This window comes from Xiphophorus couchianus, chromosome 8 (genome assembly GCF_001444195.1).
Source record: "Xiphophorus couchianus chromosome 8, X_couchianus-1.0, whole genome shotgun sequence".
Lineage (NCBI taxonomy): Eukaryota > Metazoa > Chordata > Actinopteri > Cyprinodontiformes > Poeciliidae > Xiphophorus > Xiphophorus couchianus.
In genome coordinates this window covers 14,989,008-15,015,277 of record NC_040235.1, presented here as the reverse complement: position 1 = coordinate 15,015,277, position 26,270 = coordinate 14,989,008, and the positions used below count along the sequence as shown (strand labels likewise).

Genomic DNA, 26,270 nt, shown 5'->3' with positions numbered 1-26,270 from the left:
CTCATACGATTGGTCGAGGCGTGGGAATATTCAAATGCAGTCCTGATTGATTCGCCCGGAGCCGGTTCCAGCTGCGCACAGGACTGGTCCGGCTTCGCATTCCCGACGTCGCTCCCTCAGTCGCTCGCAGCTTTCCGTCCATCCGCCTCGCTGCAATGGTACACAAGTGGCTTCGAGAAAAAACCGAACACTTGAGATCTTTTTCATAATATATATATATATTTTATTTGTAACACGGGCGTTGAGCATGTCGAGGAAGTACAGTTGATGGAGCCGGCTTCTTCAATGGATATTTCTCCCGAGGTTTCCAGCGCTCACCGTGAAATCAGAGGCGGAGGAAGAACGTCTTCAGAGGAGGACGGGAGCCAATCAGCCGTGGCGAACCAAAGATAAACAAGCCTTATGATAAAGCAAAACTCTGTAAGACATCATCAGATTATATTTGTTTTTACAATGTGAGAGCGTTTACTTTAGTTTTGGATTATTTGTTGTAGAAGAAGACATCTCTTTTTATTTTCAGGCTAACAATAACAGTAAAGGTGGGGAAAAGAAGGAAAGCTGTAAGGATTTTCTGATGAGATATGAAAGAATTAAGTGTCCCAATCATCTTGTAGTATTATAATAGTTCTTTTTCTGAATGAAATTGAAAATTCTCCGTATAAAGTATTGTATATGCATTGTTTCCACTTAATAAATGAATGATTGCACTCAGTTCTTCCAAATGTGCGGATTTTAAATCCAAACAAGATTGGATGACATTAATAGGTTTGTGCTTTTTATTGTATTCTCTTATGCACTGTCTGGTAGCTTTCTGTGCAAAAAAAAATGCACAGAAAGGCGTTTTATTTGCCAGCATCTCAGTGGCAATGCTTTGAAGTATATTATCAGTCACTCAGGGCTGCCTCAGAGGGTTTCCATTTCCATTGTCTACGAGCCCGAGGTGGGATCATCGCACCTCAATGCACCCGTGGCAGCCAGGGTTGAAGGTTAGCCTCAGCAGAGGTTCCTGCAGATTATTGGCCAGGTGTGAAATTCAAGCCTGTGTGCGTAGGCGTGTATGTGTGTGTGTGTGTTTTACCCTGCCTCCTTTGCCTGATCCTTTATTACTCAGAGAGATGGAGTGTCAGAGCACACCACCAGAGGCAGGGAAGAAAAATCCTGCAATTTTGGTGTTTTATTATCTCCCCTTCATCTTTTTTTCCTGAGTGTCATGATGAAAAATGTTGTACTTTGTTCCATTTGTATCAGCTTTGTTCAAAAGCAACTCTTATTTTATCTAGAATTCAGCATCCTTACATTAACATGTTTCTTTATTGCTGGAGCTTGAACTTGTTCTTAAATTTTCAGTGGATTTCAGCAGTCAGTTTGTGCAGGTATCCCCCACAGGGGTATTCCTCTGATCCCACATCACAACCAGGCAGTAATTCCAAGTCTGTGAAGAAGTAAAAAGAAGGGGGATTTGTCATTTGGCTGCCTGCTTTCATTTGCTTCCTCGGGAGTGAAGCTAAGCTTTGATTCATTGTGAAGTTTCACCAAGTATCCCAAATCACTCAATGGAGGGACTTGCACACTGTGAGAGTGACCTTTTTCTTGGAAGATTATCATCCAGGCCAGTGCAGGGGGGGGATGGGTGAGCTGATTAGGGTCTTCTATGTTTTTGCTCAATCATCTATTACCTCATTTTCAGGGGTCTGTTAAGTGTACATTGTAGCTCTTTGCAGCCACTCTCAGCAGTTTGCAATGGTGAAAAATGACTGATAAGAGGAAGAAACATGTTTGCTTCCATCTTGTGGGATAATGTCAAAGTCTGAGCGTGCTGAGCAGTTTCTCGTAATCACCTTTTTATCTGCTAGGGGTTGTCATGTGTAATTACCAGCGGCCTGCCATCTTCTGAAATCTGTCTAATTGGTCCTTTCTTTAATAACAGGATGCCGGGCTGTGAGACGGGGGGCTTTACGGGTGCAGGGGTTAAAGACTGGGTCTCACTGCTCACTGGGGAGGGGACGGAACATCCACGGTCATTAATATTATTTTGCCTTCAAGCTTCTATCCCTGTAATTGCTTTAAATTAATGATTATCCTGCTGCCAAATTGCACTGGATGCATCATCATTTGTTCTGAAAGGAAAAGCAGGGCCATGACGACATCGTAATTTGGTTCGGAGATCAAAGCCACTTTACTTCTTGATGTGCCTACTGTACGCTTGAAAGCTTATCTTTAGGTTCTCTACCACATTAAAGCTACAGCTTTGAACAAGTCCAATGACTTCCAAAAAGTATCCGTACCGCTTGTAGCTTTCCATTTTGTTGGTTTACAACCACAAACCTAATTGTATTTTATTTTGATTTTTTGTGACAGATCAAGACAAAGTACTGTAAAAAATACGAAGAAAAAGGAAAATAAGTCATTGTTTTCAAAATGTTTGTCCAGCTTTATTCAGCCCCTTAACTTTTACTAAATAAAATCTGGTGCAGCCACATGCCCTTAAGAAATCCCCTAATTAGTAAACAGAGGATGTAATTTAATCTTGGTATAAATACAGCTGTTCTCTGAAGGTTTCAGATGTTTGTTTGAGAACATTAGTGAACAAACTGCATCATGAGGACTGTAGAACACAGCAGACAGGTCAAGGAGAAAGTTATGGAGAAGCTTAAAGTAGATTTATTTCATAAAACAATATCCTGAGATTTCAGTATCTCATGGAGCACTGCTCAATCCATCATCTGAAAACTGAAAGAGTATGGCACATCTGCAAAGCTAAGAGGGCCTGGGTAACTCTTGAGGCGCTGCAGACATTCACAGCTCCTTTGGGAGAATCTGTTGACCAGAAAACTTATTGTCATGCCTTTTTCGGACTTTGACATAAAGAAAATCATAAAAAGCCCAGTTGGCACATAGGAAACAAGCATATGGAAGAAGATGCTCTGATCTGGCTAGTTGATAGAAAGATGGATGCCCTAAGCATACAGCCAGACCACAGGGTGATTGTTTTGATCAAAGCACATTCAATTGTTAGAGTGGCCCAGTCAGATACCAGACTCAAATCCAATGAAAATATCTGTGACAGGACTTGAAAACTAGTGTCCACAGAACCTCTCCATCCAATGTGACTGAGTTTGACTGAGCTTGAGCTAATTTTCAAAAAAGAATTCCCAAAACGTTCTAGATGTGCAAAAAAAACAATCTAATTTCACAGAAGGGGTGAATACTAATGTTCTCAAATTTGTACTTTTTTTTTTTAGTAAAAACTTTGCTTTAACTTCAGCTATGCACAGTTTATGTTGCTCTAGTAAATAAAACTGTATAAAAACTTAGGGGCAAGAGCAAAGATTTTCTTTGCTCTTCTCTGAAATATTTTTCTTCTTTATGATAGCAGTAGATCATTTTTTTCAGCCTGTGGTCCAGTCCATTTATCCAGATCTGCTATCAGTCTGAGGCAAGGCCCTCAAAAGGTTTGGCTGCATATCTCTTTGCTCTTTAACGGTGTGTCTTAGTGTGTATATTGGGCTAAGGATAAGATAAGGCCATGTTTACCCTCTAATGCTACCTTGGTATTGGCCAGACTTTACCTCACGCAGTGTGTTTCTTCTACCTTGGCACCGGCAATGAGTGAGGGCAGATTTAAGTCAGTCCGAGGCTTTCCACTCCCCACCCGAGGGCTGCTCTCCAAGATAAGGTTCAATTTTGCAGCTTTGAATTCAAAGCTTCTCTTGTTCTCAACCTCATTTGTGCTCAAATATTGACAACTTTCTTTTCTTATTTTGTAACGATGGTAGGGCGATTTGATTAAAGAAAACTTTCACACTGAGATACAGTTTATAAAACCAAGTCAATACCACAGAAAAGGCTCTCTGTTTGAATATAAATTATGCTTCAATGATTTTATCCCATTTTATCATTTTGTTTTGTTTTTTCAGAATTACCTGTCACCACAATCAAAATTCCTGTAAAGTAGCTAACCATTTTTAATGTATATTTTTCAAGATTAATATAAGTGTCCAGAAACTTTAAATTAGCAATTCACTGATTCTTGTTTTTGGGGCGATCGTAAATGTATCTTCAAAATGTGGGAAAACAACTGAGCACGTCCCTCAGAGGGACAGAGACAGATATGAGATGATGATTACACTCACTGTCAGAGAACCGCAGCAGATCTTTTGTAATTTTTCTACTGCAGACGAAGTAGATTTTTTACTCATTTTTACAAGGAGTGCCAATAGATGTGAATTTTTATTAGCACACAATAAGATAACAGATAATGTGTTAGTATATATTGAGGAAAAAAATGCTGCAGCCCCAGAGGACATATAATAATTTGGCGACTTCCACCACATTTCATACAAAGTCATTTAGAAATAATTTTAAAGTAGCCTAGTAATATACATCACAAAGTAAATTAAGGCCTGCTAGGCTGATTCATTTATTCATTTAGGAGGATGATAGATTAATAAAATGGGGTAGCCTTATACTTTTAAAGCCAAAGTACAACAGTTTACATTCTACTTTTGGCAGGTTTTCTAAAGTTTTAATCATGCTTTGCCTTGTTATGCAGAGATAATGCAGGGGCGTTGCTGTTGTTATATTATTGCTTTCACCATTAAATGAATGTTTTTGCATTAGCTGGATTGTTGAGAGCCTATTAAAGGTTGTCAGTAGAGTATTTGTGCTGTGATTAAGGGTGAATCATTTGCTTCGTTTCATCACAGCTGCGTCTTTGCATGAGAGAGTCTGTAATGTAAATGTGTCCGTCTCGCAGTCACTCAGCCATTAATGCTGCATGATTTACATCTAATTGAATTTCAGGACATCTGTCAGTATATCGCCCAGAGATAAGCGACATACATTTTGCTCTTGCATTAAAAATGTAAAGAGAAGCCTTTATAATGCTGTTATGCCTTCCACAGGAGCTAATCTTGATGCTAATGAGGCTCATTGTTGAGAGCTGCAGGCCCGGAGCATTCTTGTAGCGTGGAGCCGAGCGACCCGAGGTTGTTTGGTTATCCTGCATGTCAACCCAAGTGTTCTGTTTTTGCTTTCTCAATAAAGAGGACGAGGGAAAAATCTGGGTCTCTCTTGTGTGCCGTTCGGATTCCAATTATATAAACTATTAGAGAATTTAACCAGGCCAGCTCTTATCAGTTAATCCAGAAGTAATAGATTCTATTAAAAATGTATGAGGGGATTGGGGATGATCTGTGCATATGCCGAAGGTTGTATTGAGACGAATCCAGCAGCTGCTGTCTAACTCGGCCTTTATTTAAGACTCTTTGTCTGGTCCCCATTACTGACGGCTTTCTGCTGCACTTACCTTTACCAAAAGCATTTAGAACTGATCACAAGCTGTGACTTAGTAGTGACGGACTCTCTCTGTTTTATTATCCGTATTCAAAGAGAGACAGTCTTACTTTACCATTCTAATTTCTCTTTATTAGGCATTTATTTATTCCTAAATTATTTTTCCTTTCCCTCGTCTCTGGCTTTTGAGTGGAAAGAAGGGAAGACATTTGCATAGCGCTCATGTGATAGAATGAGAAAGATGCTCGTCTGAAACCTTTTCATTGTCCTCTAATTATTCAGTGAGGATCCTGAGAACTGAGAACAGGAGACAAGATGGAAGAAGTCAGGGAAGGTGTGTGTGAGTCTGCCCTCTTTTATCTGTGCATTTCATGTTTGCTGAAAGGGAGGCTCTTTATGCATTTGGCTTCTATCTTTACTCTGACCTTTGATGCTGCACAAAGTCATAAAAGTCTGACAGAAGGGCAGACAGATGCTGGTGCCTGTATAATTTAAGGCTCTTTTTGTTGCTTGGAAAGATGTTTTTTTCCTGTTGCTTTTTACAACCAAACAGGTGAAGCAGCGCATAATCCATTTCAGATCTAACACAGCGCTTGGTGGTGTGGTTAATCATGCACACACAGCCTTTGCTATACTAAGAAATGAAATGCACTTCCTGGACATAAATAGTGCCAGCTCCATGACTGCAGAAGTGAGGAGATTTTGTTGAACACATGCTTATGTATTCACTTCAAAGCTGTTTTTCTGCTCATCTGTGGCAAATTTCAGAAAGGTCCCTCCCAAATCTTCTAACTGGCTCTTGTCTCGTCATAAGAAATGGCCCAAAATGCCTGCAGCAGATGCCACATTCTATCTAAGATGAGAGGAGAGCTTGTAAAATAACTTTGCCTGCCTAAACATTGTTATCACAACACCGTGGGGGACAGTTAGATGGACGACAAAGCACAAGGACTTTATCTCTCTGGCAGGCCCTCCCTGGACTGCATCCTGCTGCTTATCAGCTGCATGGATACAGACTACGAGAGGGAAGATTTAAACACTGTTTCTGCTTAAACTTTGTGCTTTTGTTATTGTCTCTAGAAAGATCCTTGAAGGCTTCAACTGGTGAGACGCTAGGGTTGCCAAAGAAGAAACATTTGGCGTTGCTTGACCTAATTTATGAGATGTGACTTGAGCTACACTTGTAGATGCAAGTTTAGATACTGCTGATAAAAATTTATCAGTTATTACATTAAGTTTCAATCTGCTTTTCTTTGAAGCTGATGTACTGGTTGAATTATTTTTTCCAGGAATACTTTGTTTGTTGGCAGAGGTAGTGGAAAATCCACCCACCGTCTTAGTGACACTGGATTTATCCCAAACACTAAAATGCTTGGAATATCTAGTATAGATCTATCATTGCTCAATATTGGTTTGCTTCTTAATTTATCATTTCAAAGCATTTCTGTTACAAAGTTCAATGTTAAGTTGTCTTTGGTTGTGGGGTTCCACAGGGATCCTTTTTTGGTGTTTTCTTCTTAAAGATTATGCAACAATTTATGGTGTCACTGGTATGCTGATGATATTCAGCTGTCTACTACTACTTTAATGTTTCACTCCTTGAGAACATTTTCAAATGCATCAACTCAGAGTTTGTTGAATAATTTTCTTAAGCTAAACAAGGACAAAACTAATTTGTTCACTGGCTAGCATGGTTGAAAGCCAGTGTTTGCCTTATGCACACATTAGAGTCCTTTGTAAAACTTATCGCCTTCAGGTTGTCTTAAAAGCAGCTGATATTTTACTGATCGATTGGTCTGGATCCTGTTCGATACCGGATGCAAAGGTCAAAGGGCCAGGACTCTAGCCAGCGACGGCCACGTTGAAAACAGAGACCTCTGTACATGGGTTGTGCGCTCTACCCCTGCGCCATTGCCGCTCTCCACATTTGAATTTTCTGAAATATGAAGTTCCGCAATGTTTTGTTCTTGGCCGTATTTTCTCTGTGCTTCATTTGCTCCTTTTATGTTATCTTTCGAGATTGTTCAGTGATAATTTCTCTCTCTGTAATATAGCGATATTCAGTTCTTTGCTACTTTTAAACGGTGTATAACAAAAGCCAGAAATTAAAAAGACAAAAATTATTTTTACACCATTAAAATACTGGTGTCGTTCCCCAGTTGATCAAACACAAGTCAGAGATTCTTATTTGTGTTCTGGATTATCATCGTCTCCCACACTTACAAGAAGCTAAGACTCTGCTTGGTTATGCACCTTCATACCAGATCTGATCTTGTCTGGGAATATGTCATCTCCAGGACCCTGATCAGGACCTGTCATGTCTGCAAAACTAAAGCTGACAGAGTCTTTTGCTGCTATGCTGTGGAACTCTTTGTTCTGTGGGCTGAGTGGACTTAATCAAGAAGCTGTTTAGCTGAAGACTAGTATTTGATTAGTATTTGGCTTGTATTGTATGTTATTTAAATGAACTTGGTTGTATTTTAGCTTTATTATTCATTGTATTTCATCCATCCATCCATCCATTTTCTGTTCACCCTCGTCCCTAATGGGGTCGGGAGGGTTGCTGGTGCCCATCTCCAGCTACGTTCCAGGCGGGAGGCGGGGTACACCCTGGACAGGTCGCCAGTCTGTCGCAGGTCATTGTATTTCATTTTAACTAAATATAGTGTTCTTTACTGTGTATTATGTTGCTTTGAGGCACCTTCTGATCTTAAAGGGTTATAGAAGTAATACTTACCTACCACCTCTGCAATACATTTACATCATAAATAGGTGAGAAATAGTTTTACTGAGACAGATGCAGGCATTTGGAGTAATTTCGATGTCATCTCTTCCATGTGCTAAGTAGGAGAGGTTGAAATTTTTAAAGAAAATTACAGCATAATAGAAACCATCATTACCTGCACTCCCGATTGTTTCTGACATCTTTTCTTGCTTTAATTTGAACTTTTTCAGGTAAGTCACCACAGGCCCTCATCTTGAGTTCTGACTCCCTCCTTAGTGTATTTCCTTTCATCTGCAAATTATTGGAGTGATGGAAGATATTCTTGTGCATGTCTCATTTTCTGCTTGTGAAGGGATTCCCCTGGAGATGTCCTCTCTCTCCTCTGTTTTCCCCTGCTGTCTTTTCAGTGACTCCCCTATGATAGATGTAAGGTAATGGTGGGATTGTTCTGAAATTGCTATTATTTTCTAAATGGGTTCTGATCATTCTGAGGCTTTTTAGCTCTCCTGGTGCCTGTGTGTTAATAGGAGAGCGGTTTGAAGTCTGTTTGTCCCAGATGAATGGATGTTGAGCAGAAAAAGAAAGAGGAAAAAGTGAGAGGATGACTGCACCTGGAAAAAGCAAATCAGTCTTTTCTTCTTTTTGAAGCAAAGGTAATCATGTTTCTGCAGCCCATCACTGAATGTTCTGTTCTGTGCTTGACTCACTTTAGTTCCCCTCTGGGTCCTCAGGGTGGAATAAAAACAAAAAAACAGAAACTGAGTAAGAAAGGCAATCTGACAGCTGAATGCTGCAGGCTGATATTAGCCTTGTTGGACTGCTGTGTGGTAAAGAAACAGTTGTTTCCCTTTGTAACCAATGGATGGATTAACTTTTAATACCACACACTGCTGGATGTGTGACATTTTGCATCTGTATTTGCAGATACCTGATTTGCATGCATTAATGCATTTCACTGTGGCCTGAGGGCGTTATATATTTTGCATTGCTGGCATTCAGATTTTGCTGACTCTTTAAGATAATCAAAGAGAACGTCACACATGATTACTACTGAAATATTAACTCAATTACAGGCTTTTTTTTTCACTGAAACCACCCAGCTGTGGAGAGGGAAAGTCTTGTTGAGACAGAGGCTTTCATTTCCTCTGACAGTGCTTAAATCAAACAGTGCAGCAAGCTTCTGAGAGATATGCTTTCGTCTTTCTCTGCTGATCAATACAGTCATACATTTACAACAAGGAACAAGGTCTCTGTGCTGGTTATTCTTTCCACGTAGCCCGACCAGGCCTGAGGCTACAGGAGGGTTAGCAATAATCTGTATGATTACAGCTGAACGAGCAAGACTGATAACAGGAAAGAGCCTTCAAAGCAACTTAGCAGATGGAGCTGATTGAATCATTACCAAGCGATTCCACTTTTCTAACTGTTATGTCTCTGTAATTCCAAGAGTAGCTGAATTTGAAAAACACAATTCAATTCTTTTTAGTTTTATGTCTGTTTCCTGTATAAAGAAATATTGTCTTTTGGAAGGAAGCAATAATTTTAGATCAACTAAACTTTAATTTCATAGTTGAAGTTCTTTAAAGTGGTTGTTTCTTTCAGCAGAAAGAAACAACCACTTTGAAGATGTTTTGTACCTGCGTAAACATTACAAATATTATGATTCCAGTACATAATATGTATTATCATGGGTCATAACCTCTCATTTTGTTTTTAATGAGAGTCATGGGACCCAAAAGAGAATCAGAACTGTGATTAATATAAACTTTATTCAATAGAGAAATATTTATATAACAATATTTAATTAAGCTTAATTACATTACAAATTATATCACTTTTTAAATTCATTTTTTAAATAAATACCAAGAGAAATAAATTGATGTACATTGTCTTCCGTTGCCGGAAAACAATAACACTTTTTTAGACAGATTTGCAATTTATTATCAGATACAGTATGTACCGTAACTGGGCAAATAATGTTCAGCCAATGATCCGGCTCTCGACAGCAGTCACGATTGCTTATGTTCCCCTTCAACAAAAACAAATAGCCAAAGCCTGGGATAGTGGATCATTTTTAAGCCTTAATGGTCCCAAGAGGATAAATCCTGATTTTAAAAATGAAAACATCCAATTTGTGTTCTCCCAATTATTCCATTTATGTAATTATATCTCGATGATTCATTTTTTTAATTTGCTTTAATGATTCTTTTAGTGTGTTTAATATCTTGTCATCCATAAATAGCCATTATTGCTTGTTAAGCATTAAAACTAATGACTACTATCTTACTAGCTGTCTTTGCTAGCTTAATGGTCTTTTAAGCTGTTTTCTCTTTTAGTTTTATCTTTTATGCCTTTGAAAGTTTTAGGTTGTTTGACCTTGACCTACTACCTGTTATGATGTACTATTTGTTTATGGGTGGCTCTGTTAAAATACCAACTACAGATAAACATGATGGGCATTTGGGTTAGTTGACTATAGTATAGAAGTGTTATAAACCTACTTTTTTCTTCTTTTAGCAGGAAAACCCAGGCTGCTTGCAGGCCCAGTGAACTATCATGCTAGCCTGTATCCAGAGACAGCAGAACTTCTCATCGCACCATTTGGCGTGCACACCCAAAAGCTTTGATGTTTCGCCCTCGTCCTTATTGCTCCCAGTGGCACCACTGCAGACATGCACCCGGAAAGGTTGGTCTGTTACACAGCTGGAGAGATTTTATGTGACAGTACGTAAGCTAGAGAATTTCGGATTACAAAATCAGCTAAGTAAAAGAGTAGAAAGTTATGTTGTTCTTCACTTTGTCTTTTATAAATTCTTATCAAAGATGCACATAGGTTAGCTGAGGACCCAGCTGCTGTGAATCTTCTTGAATTAAACTAACAAGCTTCTCGGTAATAATGTCTGTTAATTGGGTCAGTAATCAATGTGCTCCTGCCGTGCAAAAAAGGCAGGTCAAAGTGGACTCTGAAATTACAGCGTTAATCAGCTCGCCCACACAGGATCACTAATGATGCTCACATTTCGTGCTTCTTGTCGGTGTTGTTTGACCTTCATCCTGACTAATTATTCTGCTTTTGTCGAAAGGTTGGGTGGGTGTCTTTTGGCCTTGAATTTATGAGTCGATTTCCTTCAGCTAAATAATTACATTCAGAGTGTCTAACATATTCCTTTTTTCTGAAAATGCATCGATAAATCTCATGATCTTTATACCACTGCACACAGTAGATTCACATACTGAGACCACTGAGGATAAATGTTTTATTTAAATTTTTCTTTGAAGAAAAGTGTAAGTCAAAGGAGCATATTATAAAAAAGATTTTTTTGTGTTTTGTTGTATACTTTTGGGGAAAACAAGAGCCTATAGAGGCCCAGATTTGTCAGAGAAAAGAATCTTTGAATATTTTATTATGATTCTTTTGCTTAAAAGAACAAAAGGTTTGTGTGGGCAAATATGTGAAAATCTCTTTGTTTAATTTTTTTTTTTACATTTGTTGCATATTGAAATTATGGTATTAATTGTGATTAACCTGCATTTGATGAGTATTTTCTTTCTTTTCCTTCATCACAAATATCCCAGTAAGCTAACATCTCAGATACTAAAAATAAGCCAGGTGTAGATACTGTGTGAAAATCAGCCCAAATTGGTTTTGGCATCTATGGCTCTGGAAGTTTAATATGCTTTATCAAATATTGCAACTAGCTGTCCTTTGTGAGCACAATATTGCAAACATAAATATTGCAATGTTGATTTCAATTTTCAGCGGACCCCCAGTATTCGGTACCACATCTGCCCACCACATATTTAACATCTGCCAATACTTGAGATTTCCTCTAAAAACGCTTCTAACTGCCTATTTTAATAGTTCACACACCTAATATACCTCAATATGCATTAGTGCACTACCACAAAATCTAATATTTACAATCTTGCTTACTTCCGGTCTTGAGGGTAGAGCTAATCAGCTCCATTTTTTTCCAAATATATTAGATATGTGATACAAAAACATCCATGAATAGAGAAATCATCTGTGGCTACGCTGCAGTGACGTTCGAAAGAAAAATCTGATTAGATGAATCTGCAAATACTGACTGTAAATAGACAGGAGTTCACTGTATCGTATAAAATTGGTGCAGAGGCGATTATTGGTTAGCCACTCAATATGAAATATTAATAATATTAAGAATTCTCTGCGACAGACTGGCGACCTGTCCAGGGTGTACCCCGCCTCTCGCCCGGAACGTAGCTGGAGATGGGCACCAGCAACCCTCCCGACCCCATTGGGGACAAGGGTGAACAGAAAATGGATGGATGGATGGATGGATTAAGAATTCTTAATATTTTAATGGGAACAGTACTGCTTTCTGTTCCAGCATGACTTCACACCAATGCACAAAGCAAGATCCATTAAGACATGGGTGAGCAAATTTGATGTGGGAGAAGTTGACTGTTCTGACCTGAACCCCCAAAAAACACCTTTTGGATAAATAAGAGCAGAGACTACAAAGTCTTGGTTTGATGTTATTGAACATAGTCTAATAAAAGAATAAACAAATCAAATAAATGTAAGACTAGAATGAAATAAATGAAATCAGATAAAACTTCTTTACAATTTCTGCTCTTTCAAGTAACTTGCTGTCATCTGGCACTGAAAAACAAACAGAACTGAATTAGAACTAAAGGAGGCGCATCCTTTTTTTTTTACAGATTTAATGGTTCTGTAATTAGACCACTACACCCAACACCTGCACCTTCACGCAGGTGTTTTCACTTACACTGGATTACTGGACATCCTGTTAGTTTCACTTTGACTGGCACCATGCCATGGGAATTTGCTGAGGTTACAAAACCATTTTATTTTGTCGTCAAAAGCTTCTGTTATGTGGAATATAACAGGAGCAACAAGACTAACCCTACAGTCAGGAATGGCCGGGAAATGATCATCCTGGGTTTTAAACAGCTAAAAATGATTCAAATACCACTCTGGTGGCTTGACAGACTGCGTAGTTAATTAAGGCTCCCTTATGTAGTTGTTGCTTAACCGTGTGTATCCAACTATGTGCAAATTTGAATGCTCCATCTACTCATCTCTCATTTCCTTAGGCAAAATACCTCTTTGTTATTAAAAATTAATTTGGAGTCAGTGGAGCACTTGCCTGCTAATTGTTGTAACAGAAGGGCCTGGTTTGCCTCGGGCGGATCCGAGGATGCATTTCTCATCCTGTTTACCTGCAGGGCCTCCACTCCTCCTCATCTCCAACCCATCCTTAGTTCTCTGCACTGCTCCCTCCAGCTCAAGCCTGACATTTCAAGCACAGCTGTGGGGAATAGGCTCCTGATGGGAGCTCAGTCTGTGTGGTCCACGCTTTTTCATTAAGCGAGTCGTTGCTGGAGCGAGTTAAAAAGGGACAGCCTCTAGCCACTGCTGCGCTTTTCAAAGCCATTTCCACTTTTAGCTATCAATAAATTGAAGGAACACTAGAGCTCTCACGGCTACGCGAGACCCCATGTGAGCAATTTCCGAGAAAGTGTTGCGAAGATGAGAGCAAATGAGAGTTCCACTCTTCTCCGGTATCTCTGTGTGAATGCAGGGGCTGCGAGTGCTTTTTTTTTTTCCCCACGCTGCTGGCCTGGGCTTGATGCTGGCTTAGAGAGGGGAAAGTTTGCCCAAGCTGGGCCAAAGTGGCACGGAAACAAATGAGGAATGACACTGGCGCAAAGAAGTCCTCGCCAGAACCTCCTCGAGCGCACATATCTGAGTGTTGAACCCTGAGGTCACTCCGTTCTGAGAGCACCGTTCGTGTCGAGGCTACTGACACGGAAACAGGGAGCCATGTGAAAATGGGGTGAATGAGTGTCTGTGTTTTTGCTTTGGTTTGTTTACCAAGGAAGGGCATAAATAGAGAGGCTAGTGTGAGGGGAGCACATATTGGGGTCCACATATATGTGTCTTGTCCTGCAGAGGGAAATGCAGATAATTAGCAGTCAGATCTGATGCGCAGTTTGGCAGGGTGAATAGTTGAAACCAACTCAAGTCTCTGTAGCTGCTGCTGTGATGAGCCAGAGTTACAGTGCAACAAATCTGGTTATTGACATACAGCGTACAAAGAGGAACATAACGTCTTTTTTTCCCCTGAACTTGTTCTCTCTGTCTCAAATCAGACTAAACTTTTCCTGAAAGTGAATTTATGATAATAGCATACGATTAATGTTTCATTTGATTTATCTCACAAGTTGATTCTTTGGGAAATGATGGTGCACATAAGTTGAGTGTGTAAACATCAAGTCCACAAACCTGCTAGAAAACCTTCTAATTGCTGTGGAGCTCTTTGTATTACAACCTGTTTTTCTCAACTTCAAAACATAAAGTAAAACCAAGGTTGTACAGATAACAAATACAGACTTCTCACTGAACACATCTTAATCTTTTTAGAATGAATTACTTCAAATTATTTAGAAATAGAGTTAAAATCCTTTCCAGATTAATTGTCAGCTGCATCCAAAAGGTCATTGCTAGCATCTTTGTTTTGCTTGGGATGATACTAACACACACGTGTATGCTACAGAGCAGAAAGTATCAACAATATAATTCTCTAAATAAAATAAAGAGCAGAATTTCTTTTTCACTTGGTATCCATGTCTTATTTTTTAAAGAAGGATATTGGCAGCTGCTCAGTTTAGCTGTTTACTCTGGCTAAGTGGCAGAAAGTCTATCGCAGAGGCTGGTTTCAAACAGATGAAGGCAGGACCAATTAATTACATGGGTTTTAATTACTGGGCTTATTGGGCCAACTGGATGCATAGAAGGAGTTGTCATAGCAACAGAGAAATAGGTTTGAAAGGCATTGTACATGCTCTGCGCTCAGTCCCCCGTTATTAATATACGCGAGAGTATTTTTATTATCAGTATTATTGGTGTAGTAAACAAGTATTTACGCCTGCTGAGAAGTGCTGTTCTGTAATTAACCGCCTGTTTTCAGAGCTGCGTTCCTGCTGAGGTTCTGACACCAGTAAACAAGTGATCTCACCCAAGTGTTCAAGATAAGTCCTTAGTCGAAGATAAAAGATCTTCTAATCCTGGCAGTTCTACCGTCGGGTATGGTTATATTCTAGTTTTATCTCATGTGGGAATCATATCTAGGAGTTGCTGTAATTGTTTCCTCATGTTCCCTCGGCATGAGACGGCTGGAAGCTGTGGGTTTGGAAACCCAATGAGCTTGTCCAACTCCTGTTTCAGTCCCTGGGTTGTTTTGCCCATAAATTAGTGATTAACTCAAACTGCTCCAAAACAATGAGGTCTCTGCTCTAATCTTGCAGGATGGGGGGAGGAGGGACTTGGAGGGGGTAAAGCTTTGAGTGTGACCACGGGAAAAAGATTATCCAGTTTAAAGAGGAACTGAATGAAGGAGGCATATGCTACTGCACAAATAAAAATGTTGCAATGTTCAATCATATTCTTAAACTAACTTTTGAATCTCCTAAAGAATATCACAAAATCACCGCCACTCCAAACCTTTTTTTTCCTTCCCTTGCTTAAATAGAAAAGGGAAATCAGGATGAGGTGGATCATTTCTGCTTTAACAACTTAATGCGTGTGCTGCAATTAAACTAGTAATTTAAGTCTAGGTCTATTAAATTTATCAGAATTCATGCTGCATATCACATCAGTGCCGCTGTGCTCGTTTTTAAGGACAATAAAAATACAACCAAGGTTTTCAGCCCCATGTGGCTGATTTCAATCAGCCCTGAGGGAAATGCTAAAAGGTCAAAAAATGTTAAAGCGTTGCATGATGGCTTTGGCTGAGGCCGCCCGCAAAAAAGAGGCTGCTGTTATTTTCTGGGCTTGCTCCGCTCTCTGTCAGTGCTGAGCGGAGATACAGCGTGCAGGCTGCAGGTTCAGGGTGATTAAGTGCTTAAGGTCAGGCTGCTAATTATCTTCCTGCCATTCCTCACCTCACAACACACAGCTGCCATTTCCCCCGTCGTCATGTGAACGGCCTTATATTTGTTTTCACTTCTTATCTTTATTTCACAGCTCTAAATTTTGTTGTATAAATGCAGCCTGTCTCAAAGCCTGTTTAAAACCTGTCTTAAAGAAGCTTAGAGCTGACATTTGCTATAAATATGTGAGAAAGTTTATAATGCTGTTTGAAAATATTAGTGTCATTAGTAAATACCAATAGCCAAAACAAAAAAGTGCCTGATTACTGTTTGATGATACCCTGAAGTAGGCTAAACAGTCTCAAACGCATCATGTCCTAAACCATGGATAAGAAACAAAGTCACTGACATCTACATGTCCGGAAAAGGTTAAGCAATAAGCTCTGAGTCTCCAGCAAACTACACTGACAGTCATTATACCCAAAAGTGGAAAAAATCCTGAAAGAGTGGTGATCTTTCCCAGGAAGAGACTGACCTATCAAAATTACTCTCAGGAATACATCAATGACTCACTCAGTTGGTAACAGAAGAACACAGAAAAAAATCTAAAACGCCGCAGGTTTCAGTTGCATCAGTTTAGGTCATTGTTTGTTAGCAATAGCCTCTTTCAGATCATATTTCTGCAATAAACACACAACCAACACCTCCCAAGTGAGGATCTTTTTAATCTGTCACATTCAAAATCTAGGTAGATGATGGGCTGTGTGTGCTTTCAAAGCAGGTAACTGAGACAGGGCTTACGCTGAGGTGTGTTTGGGGGATTCTCATCTTTATGTGGCTGAGCTGTGTGTTGCGACCCTCATGCAGGCTGTCTAAAATGCATGCAGTGCCTAACATTCAAGAACGTTGTTGTGCATCATCAACATGATATCTGCTGGAGATTCTGCTGATCATGTTTCTTAGATTAGATGGAAACTGGTGGATCATTTGTTTTCTCTGCTCTCTCTGCACCCACGGACGGTGCAGCAGCAGCTGCTGCTGTCTTTGCTTTATATTGTATCACTTCATCACACACGTTTCACTGTCCTGTTGTACACCAGTTACAGTTCATAGTGGTTAAGGCTTTCTGACTACCTTCGGTGATGATTTAGGGCATAATATTGAACAAGCTGCTCTTGCTCACAAGCCCTCCAATGTGGCTAAAGTGATGCAGTTCTGAGAAGGAGGTCAACATGTCTCCTCTGCGCTGTCAGAGACTTATTGCCAGTTATTTTAACTGCGTGATAGTAAGATTACTGTCAACAGTGGCATCTCAAATTTAGCTTGACTATCTCTACCATCTGTCATTGTTTTCTGTGTTAAACAGAAAAAAATCTTAAGCTGTGCTATTAATTCTTTAGTTAAAAACCTTAAAGAAATACAGATTTGAGAGTCGCTCAGCAACATTTGTGTTTTTCCATACAGTGTGACCTTCCTCTGTTAGTGTTTTTCCACCGAAGCAGTTCCAGTGCTTAACAAGGGCTGCTGCTGTGGCCAGTTTTAACTGGTTTAATAAAAAAAATAAAGTTAAGAACCTGAAGCAGCTTGGTGCCAAGTCATTACATCACTTGAGCATGCCTTTTGATGTATTTTTTTTTTATGTATTTTAAATTTCTTTAGTGGCTCATGGACACAGTTCATCCATACACTATATTTGTCTAATATGTGTATTTAGAAAACATCTATTTAGTCAGTTAACTCAGTTCAAGTCCATGTGTATGGCTTATTTCAGCAACAAGGCAGTTCAAAGTGCTTTACATGATAAAACACAATACAGTAAAAAAAAACTATTGAACAAGCAACAAGCATTACATTTTGTCAAATGCCATCATTAAATCACCAAAAACAGTCATCATCAAATATGCATCAGATATATTCGACTAAGGATTAAAGATAAAGTCATGGATGAGTTTCTCTAGATCTTGCAGGAACATTAGTCATTTAATCATAGAAATGTTCTTCAGGTGATAGAAGGCTGACTTTGTAATTGTCTTTATGTGTCTATAAATGTTCATGTCTGGGTTCATCGCTGCACATAGATTTTGGGCCTGATCACTAATTTCTAGCTGTAATAAATGACGCTGCGTGCTGACTTTTGATTGTTACTCTTTTTTTTACATCGTCTGTTCAACCATAAAGAAAGTTATGGTACATCAATGTTTGCATTTATCAATGTCTTACTTGCTTTTTCAAAATGTTAATGCTAATTAGTTTTCTCCTCAATTAGGCAGACTTACTTAGGAGCTTTATGTCTCTTTCTGGTTCTGGCCTATGCCTGGTTTTTACAATTTGATCTACAATTTTCAATAAACCTTCCTTTTGTGTCTGCTGAGACAAGATCTTGCTCTTGGCCCAGTAAGCCCTATTGCCAAGATAGAATCAGTTCACCACAGTAAAGCGTGTGGAGACTGAAATAACTGGTACTAAATAAGCAAGTGTTGGACTCTGGCTTACCACTTGAACCAATGTTGTGAAAATTGAGTCATAAATGGTTAAACAATGCAGTTGCTGCTTGTATTATTTCTTCTGCTAACTAGCTTTTTAGTTTGGTTCAGAAGTCTTTGCCACTGTATTGTGGGTCAGACAGTGTTTGGTAATCAGTGGGCTGGAGAACTTTTGAGAATGAAAATAAAGATAGGTTTTTCCAAAGCTAGTCTGCAAACTGCTTGTTTTGACCCTTATCTGTTAATGAGCCTTTGGTCACCAAAACAATGTTGTGGTCCAACAGCAGGTGATCAGTGTATATGTTGAGTCTGCTGACATTTTATTGTCTGTAAAGACAAAAGAACACTTGCTATGCGGAATAAATCACTTAGCTAATACCGTCAGGTGCAGAAATAAAACATCTTGTCAGTTGAAAGGCTGCACATTTTACAGTTATAAAGGTTTGATACATCTTTCCTATCATTTGTGAGAATAAAAAAAGCTTCACAATATCAGTCAGTGCATTAAAGGTGTCAGGGTTTGCCAGGAAATTGTCCCCCACACCATGACAACGCAACCAACAGCCAGAGCCACTGATTCAAGACAGGATGCAGCCATGCTTTTATGATGCTCACTTTGACTTTTGAATTAACATCTGAATGCTGCTGAATTTGAGAGTCGTCGGACCGACCTGTTTGATTTGTAGCCTTGGTTTCCTGTGTGTAGCTGACAGCAATGACACTTGTGGTCTTCTGCTGTGAGGATTGAAAATATAAATATAATCCTCTTCCTATGCCTTTCTGTAATCTCCAACCAGTCTGCCCATTTTCCTCAGACACCAACAAGGCTTTTACATCGACACATCTGCTGTTCACTTGATATTTTCTTTTTTTTTCAGACTGTGCTCCATCCTGAGAGATCAACAGGTTCTGTACTACTCTGCCAGTCTGTCAGGAACCAACAACCATGTCTCATTCAAAATTACATAAATCGCCTCTTTATTCCCAAGTTCTGATGGCTGGTTAAACTCCAGCAAATCAGCATGTCATGTCATGTTACTGGCTTATTATTACTAGTTTGTGTTATGAAATAGCTGAACAGGTGTACCTCGTAAAATGTACCGGTAAGTGTATTCCATGTGCAATATAGTAAAAGTTTACATATCAATTTATATTTGTTCATTCGGATGTGGCTTGTTCCATCCAAAGACACTGTGCTTTATGACCAGATCTGATTTACATCATAGTGAAGTTAAAGCCCTGAGAGCGTGGTTGTGTTGTGGTCAAGATGGAAAGAGGAGACAGAAGAGAGTTAGAAAAATGCTTGCTTTTCACAATTGATATTGTCCTCACAGTGTAAAACAGGAATATAAAGAACCCGTAGCTAAATTGTGTCTGCGACTTCTTTCTCTTGAAGTTGTGTTCCAATACACTTGCATACTTTTTGTATGTTAGCAGTATTTGTGTAGCCTTTTGTGCTAAGGTCACAAAGTAAGGTTTTGTTGTTCAGATCTGCTATTTTGTCTTGTAGTTTTGAACCACTTTAAATGCTTTAACACCTGCAAAGTGCAATAATTTGCATCAGACAATAAAACTAATGACTTGCAGCTTTAGGCATATTTCTCTTAGCTTGTTTTTCCACATAGTCTACCTAAACCTATTCCTGAACGCCACAAACACAAACTCTGTTTGTGGAGTGTGGTCCATACTTCACAACCTGATTGTGGATTCCACACATTACCTCTCCGGACCTTTTCAGGGAACCACTGAGGTTATACTTTGTCCACTTGTCGGTCCAGTTTCACCGATCTCTATGAGGCATCATGTTGAGCATTTGGTTGAGACAGCAGCCTCTTGGCAGGCGGCTTTTGTCTAGTTGTCTGCTTCAGGGCGAAACACGAGTTATCACAGTGCCAGATTGTCATTATTGAGCATTGAACTTGACTGTGTTTGTCAGAAAAACCTTCTGAAATGGGCAAATGAGGAGAAATAAAGACTTCAAGACATGATTTTATTACACTGAGACCATATTAACATCCTCTTTTTACCTCACTGTGTTGCTGCTGTTCGCTGCTATTTAACACCAGCAATTGCAATGAATCTCCTCTAGATTGAAACCTTTAACCTCCGGCTGTAGTTTAGAGTAATTTAATACAGATCATGCTGATCTCATATGAAACCTCACACTAAGCAGAGGTTGGGTTTCTGTCAGTAAAAAACCCTAAACGGATCCCTTTTCCCATGCATATGTCACACAGCGGTGTTGCTCAGATGATGAATGTGAATTCAGAGTGCCTGTTTGCTAATGAGGTTTCCACCGTGCCACATTAAGGCAGCCGCAGTGGGAAGTGCAGCTGTGTTGTGTCTCCTCAGCTCTGACAGGGCTGTAATCTGTGGGACTAACAATATCAGACATCCTGTGAAGACGTGTTAGCATTCGGAGCGTTTGAAGTGCGGTCGTACCACGCAGGGCTCAGCACTTAACATTTTACACAACGAGAAACAAAAAAACTGCCAGGTTTTGATTTGTTCTGCTAAATTATCAATTGCTGGTAGCTGCGTATTACCCATCGAGGAGAAATTATATTAATCCTGGTGTGTGGTGATGCAAGGAGTTATTACGCTTTTTAATGTGTCATTTCTTTTAGTAATCTAAGCTCCTTTTAGGTGGTTATGATCCTCTTCCTCTTATCTTTTACTGTCATGAATAAAACATTTTTAGCCAAAAGCTGTAAGTTATTATTACAGCTGGCATTTTGTGTTACCTCTTTCTTCACATGCAGGATTATGGGAAACTGGAGAGGAGCGAGCTCACATCTTGATGTTGTGTACAGTACAAACACCCCTTCAACATCCCAGATGTCATTGTTTTCTATAGCAGCACTACGCTGAAACATAATAAGGCCTGTTTTTGCTTTGTTGTATTTCTCTGCAGAATTCACTCACACTCCTGGCACCATGGTGCTCGTTCCTTCTGCTCCGCCGGGAGACCGTCGGGTGGATTGAACACTCTGCCTTACCTCTTTTTTTTTTTTCCCCTGCATTTTAAACACCCAATTTATTCCTTTCATGAGGTGGATCTTGTAGATTGAGTCATTTTCACAGTCGGGAGGCTCACTGTGGGTCTGAGATGAAATGAACTCCCAAATCAATTTCAAATGGGAACAGTGAGCAAGCACCACCCCTGCATAGCTGGAATTGGTTTTGTTATTGAAAATGAAATGAAGTGTTTGGTTTCTTTTTTTCCTCTCTCCCTCTTTATTGCAGATTACAGCTTTGTTCTCTTTGCATGCTATGATTTCCACTGGCTCACTGTGTGATCTTGGTTAATTTCAGAGACTTTTCTGTACCCTGTCAGAAATTCCACAAAAGCGTCAATCTGAAAGGCGGCAATAATTTCCTGAAGTGATTTATTGTTTTTAAAATAAAGCGCTTTTCCCACCTTTTCTTTGTCAACACAAGCTAAAGCAGCACCACATAATAAGCTCAAATAATAGTGTTTGACATGTGCGGCTAAGAGGGCAGGACAAAGAAAAATTGGTTTTCATCAGCGACATTCTTGACAATTGCTTTTTTCTTTTAGTGTGCAGCAGCCTATCAACTATTTGAACTTAAATCTTTTACAGTAATTTCTGTGCCAGCTCCTGATTTCATGAGGCAAAATAAGCAATTGTTTTGGATAAATTCAAAACATAAATTCAAGTCACTTTATCCCTATCAGGGATTTCCATTATCGTTTAGTTTTTAGTAGGCTATATTGGTTTTTCTTTAAATATTGTTATCATTAATATAATAAATGTTTGCAAAGCTTCAGAATTTAACTCCTCCATAAAATTAGTTATTTTTCTTTATAGAACATATTTGTTCTGAACAAGCTGAAACACTAAACTCTTTTTTTCTTTAACTGAAACAGGCAGTGTGTAACGTTAAAAACGTTTTTTTTATATATATTTGTTGTATCTGTCACTCTTTTTTGACAGTGTGACATGAGACAAATAATCTGTGAAAAAATTCAAGCTTCTCCACCTCCTCCCAGTGCTCCTATTGTTTTAGTGCTGTCAATCATGCTTGTGTATGTGCTGTTCAGTGTGCAAATGGCAGCGAACCAACTTACCGTTACAGAAACACTGTTTATTTGTTATGATTGATGGCCATGCTACTAACCTCACTATTCTGTTTTGAAGAACTACCTGTAATCTAGCAGAGAGCAAAAGGGAGGGAGGGTATGAGCAGCATGTGCACAAGTATAACTAACAGCGCGAGACCACAAATAGAACCATGGGGAGGAAGCAAAGGAACATCATTTTGTTCACAGATTGTCTGTAAAAAACATATTTTTATAAAGGTTACTTCAGTTTTTACATCTTAGACTGACCTCATTCATCTGTGAGGACACATTTCAACCTCTTGTAACTGTTTTCACCACAAAGAAAGTTAAATTGTTGATTGAAAAAATGAGGACTTTTCTAAAATATCTTAGTTTGAACAATGATAAGTATTTCTAAAAGCAATTATTTTCTGCATTTTAAGCATTTCTTGAACATAACCCTACATTAAACGGGAAGTAATGTCAATTTGGAGACCCAAGATTTTGGAGACAACTGCCACATAGCAACAGCTGCAGTAATAAACAGTTTGGTGTTTTTTTTTTTGCACTTCTGGTAGTTTGAATCTTATTAAATCCTTCTCACATATTAATACATGGAACCTCTGTTGGTGAATGTGTTCCTTTTCGTATTTCATTTCCAAAAATGCAGAGGCATTGCAATTAATTGGTAGCAGCAATAAGCCTTATTTACTGAGTTCACCCTTCTGTTCTTTTAACTGCGGCTCTAATATGGTTAAGCTAGGTTAGATGTTTGTTCCCAGATTCAACTTCCAAATTTAGAGGTAAATGAAACACATTAGCAATAGCTGCCAGCACTTGTTCTTGGTTCACTTGTTGGATGTGGTTTTGAGCTATTCTCCATTGCACCTCCCATCTGAGGAGTATCTGTTTGAAGCAGAGATCAGTGTGCGTAAATTGCTGGGTCTAAAATGATCCTGTTGGCTGTTTGTGCTTTTTGGCTTAACATTACAGCTTATTTGGTTCATATTTACCTTTTTATTAGTAGATACCAAGGTTTCTTCTGAAAGCAGCACAAGTACCACCAGCTGTACTTGTTCCACAGATTGAGAATAATGGGTTAATCCTTCACTTTTACAAGAACATTGAGCACTTTAACCATAGTAGTGCTTTCTCTTATTCAGTTTGACTGTGGATTGGAAAATTTATTATCCTCCTGTTTTTTTGTGTTTTTTTTTTAATATCTTTTGGCAAACTAATTATTGGGGATATACTGAGTCTAAATTAATATCATTAAGTTCAGTTTAAAGCATGCCAAAGGCGCTTCAGTTTGTAGCTGCGCTTTATATATGCAATTATCCCCTATGGCAGATTCAAGACTGCAGAATAATGAAAAAGTGAAAGAATAAGTCTCTTCTGGGCTGCCTGGCTTCTAATCACCTTTTCCTGTCTGCCTGTTTTCCAGCAGAGACCGGGTCCATGATTTCTCGGTACCCATCTCCTGCAGAGTTGGACGCTTTTGCCCAGAAAACCGCCAACAACCCGCTCTCCATCAAAATCTTTCCATCTGATGTACGGGTGCCACAACACAAGCAGCTCAACAAAACTGTGAATGGCTTGGACACCACCGGTCAGCGCTACAGCCCCTACCACCACCCACACTCAGGAGGCTACCAGGGCTTGCTGGCAATCGTCAAAGCCTCCGTGGTCAAGGGTGTTCTGAAAAGCTCTGAGGGCAAGAGGACTAAACACATGAACTCTCAGACTTCTGTGGCACCGTATAATAACCCTCTGAATGATAGCTGCACAGTCAGACACAGACATGAAGCCTATAACACAGGTTCATATAAGCCCCCTGATGTTCCCATTGAAGCACTTTGTTCTGCTGCAGGAATGGCCTCCAGAGATCAGAGCCTGGCCTCCCAGTCGGAGCTGGCAGAGGTTCAAAGCCTGATGAGGCGGATGAGCAGAGTTCCCCACAGCCAGGCCCAGCAGCTGGGGGGAGAGGCTCGGGCCAGCCCCTCGCTGCAGGCCGTGGCAGCAGTGGCACATCCAGAATCAGACTTTGTCTTTGGAGTACCGCCCCAGAGTAGTCGAGCCTTCGCAGGAGCAGTGCTACCTACACAGAGTTCAGACACAGCCAAAACTGGATACCTAGAGAGGGGCGACTACGCCATGTGGCAGCACAAACCTCCAATGCAGCTCTATCAGCAGGAGGTGGTGAGGATGTACGGTGTGAGTAACGACACTCAGAGCTGTAGAACAGTGGAGGCCGGGGTGGGGTCTCCTGAAACCTGCCACCCTCTGCCCTGCTCCTCCCAGCTGCCTTACGGGCAGCGCCTAGGAAACATGGGAGCCGCCGTGCAGAAAGAGCGGACAGCGGGACAGTACTTCGCTCCTCTCTGGGACAACCCGGGCAGCGACGGGTATTCCTCTCAGGTGTTGGGAACAAATACGTGTGCATCCAGGCCTAGACATGTAGGGATCGCCCATCCTCATCTCCAAGCAAGCTGCCATCAACAAAACCAACCCCAGCTTCATCCGCATCATCCTAATCAGCACCACCTTCTTCATCACCATCAAACCCAGGCCTACAGCACGGAGCAGAACCTCTCCTGCGGGCTGCCCAGCTTCAGCCTGTGCCACGCCGCAGTACTCAGCAGCAGTCTGCAGTCTCTGGAGTGCCTCATCAGTGAGATTCAGCCTCCCTGCATCAAAGAGTGCATGCTGGGCCGCGGGTACGAAGCCATGGGGGGGATGCTTCCGCTGCTGGAACACCAGCAGCACATGCAACTCCCCGTCTACAGATGAGGCAGCGCTCTGTGACACGCGAGTTCGAACATTCGTGAAATACACATGCCTTTTTAGTTTGTGCATGTATTTGTAGAAGGCTGTGCATTTAACACTTGGAAAACGGGAGTAAATAATAATCAGGAGTCACGATGCAGGTTTACACTACAGATTCTTTTATTTTTGACTGCTGTTGTTGATTTAACACTGAAGCTGAGCACTTGATCGCACTTGGAGTTCATCAGTTAATCGTATATTTTGTATTTGCTGTTATTGACCTTTTACAAAACGGAAATGGATCAAAAATAATCAGGGGTATCAATCAAAAAGGATGTAATTGTAGGATCTCTTAAAGAGTTTAGTAACGCAGTTGTGTATTTTTACCTCTCTTGTTACAGAGTTGGACCATTGGTAAACTTTTTGTCTGTCCTGACTTTAAGCCAAGTCTAGTCATAACAAAGTATTATCTATCAATATGAAGCAACTCCTAAAGCTTATATGAGAAGATATTGCTCATAAACACAGAGTTTTGTTATTTAACGTTTAAAATAATTTGTTTCACTTCTCAGCTCAGTTGATCTTGACTGTCAAATGAACACTGTTGCATTCAGGCCAAGTGAGATGTACCGTTTGGGGATTTTTTTTTTTGAGCATTCTTAAAGGTAAATCTGTTGAGTGAACTTTTTTTCCCCCTCTAACTCTTGAAGATTGTGTGACTGTTTCTCATAACGAATAGCTGTTTTTGAGGATAAGCTGCCTGACTCATTTACTGTCTTGTTCTTTGCAGGGCTATATTATCTCTAATGGTTTGAAATGTATGAGTGAGCAGCACTTCATATGTCTGCAATGGTTCTGTGAGACTATTTATTTCTGTCAACTTGGTGGGTTACGTGGCAAACTGTCTTTATAATTATAAAGTGCAATTATTATATATGGACACATGAGTTATCTCCATAAATTATGTTGATGAAATAACTTTTTGAAATGTATGACCCTAATCAAACACTTTTTTGTCTCTTCTTAATAAGGATTGTCAAGTAAATAAATTTTTTAA

At 39.8% G+C, this 26,270-nt stretch overlaps 1 protein-coding gene across 4 annotated transcripts; it reads left to right on the top strand.

Annotated features, from left to right (window-relative positions):
• Positions 1–65: 65 nt before the first annotated feature.
• Positions 66–26,270, top strand: LOC114150173 (protein FAM222A-like). 4 transcript variants are annotated; one of them, XM_028026457.1, is made up of 3 exons: positions 67–420; positions 10,541–10,706; positions 23,892–26,270. In XM_028026457.1, exons 2-3 carry the CDS (start codon positions 10,577–10,579, stop codon positions 25,235–25,237), a joined length of 1,476 nt encoding a protein of 491 aa, XP_027882258.1. In that variant the 5' UTR covers positions 67–420; positions 10,541–10,576; the 3' UTR covers positions 25,238–26,270. The 4 variants fall into 4 exon arrangements, with proteins under 4 accessions (XP_027882260.1, XP_027882258.1, XP_027882259.1 ...); XM_028026458.1 differs by having other exon boundaries at positions 10,538–10,706; positions 23,895–26,270; XM_028026456.1 differs by having other exon boundaries at positions 69–420; positions 10,538–10,706.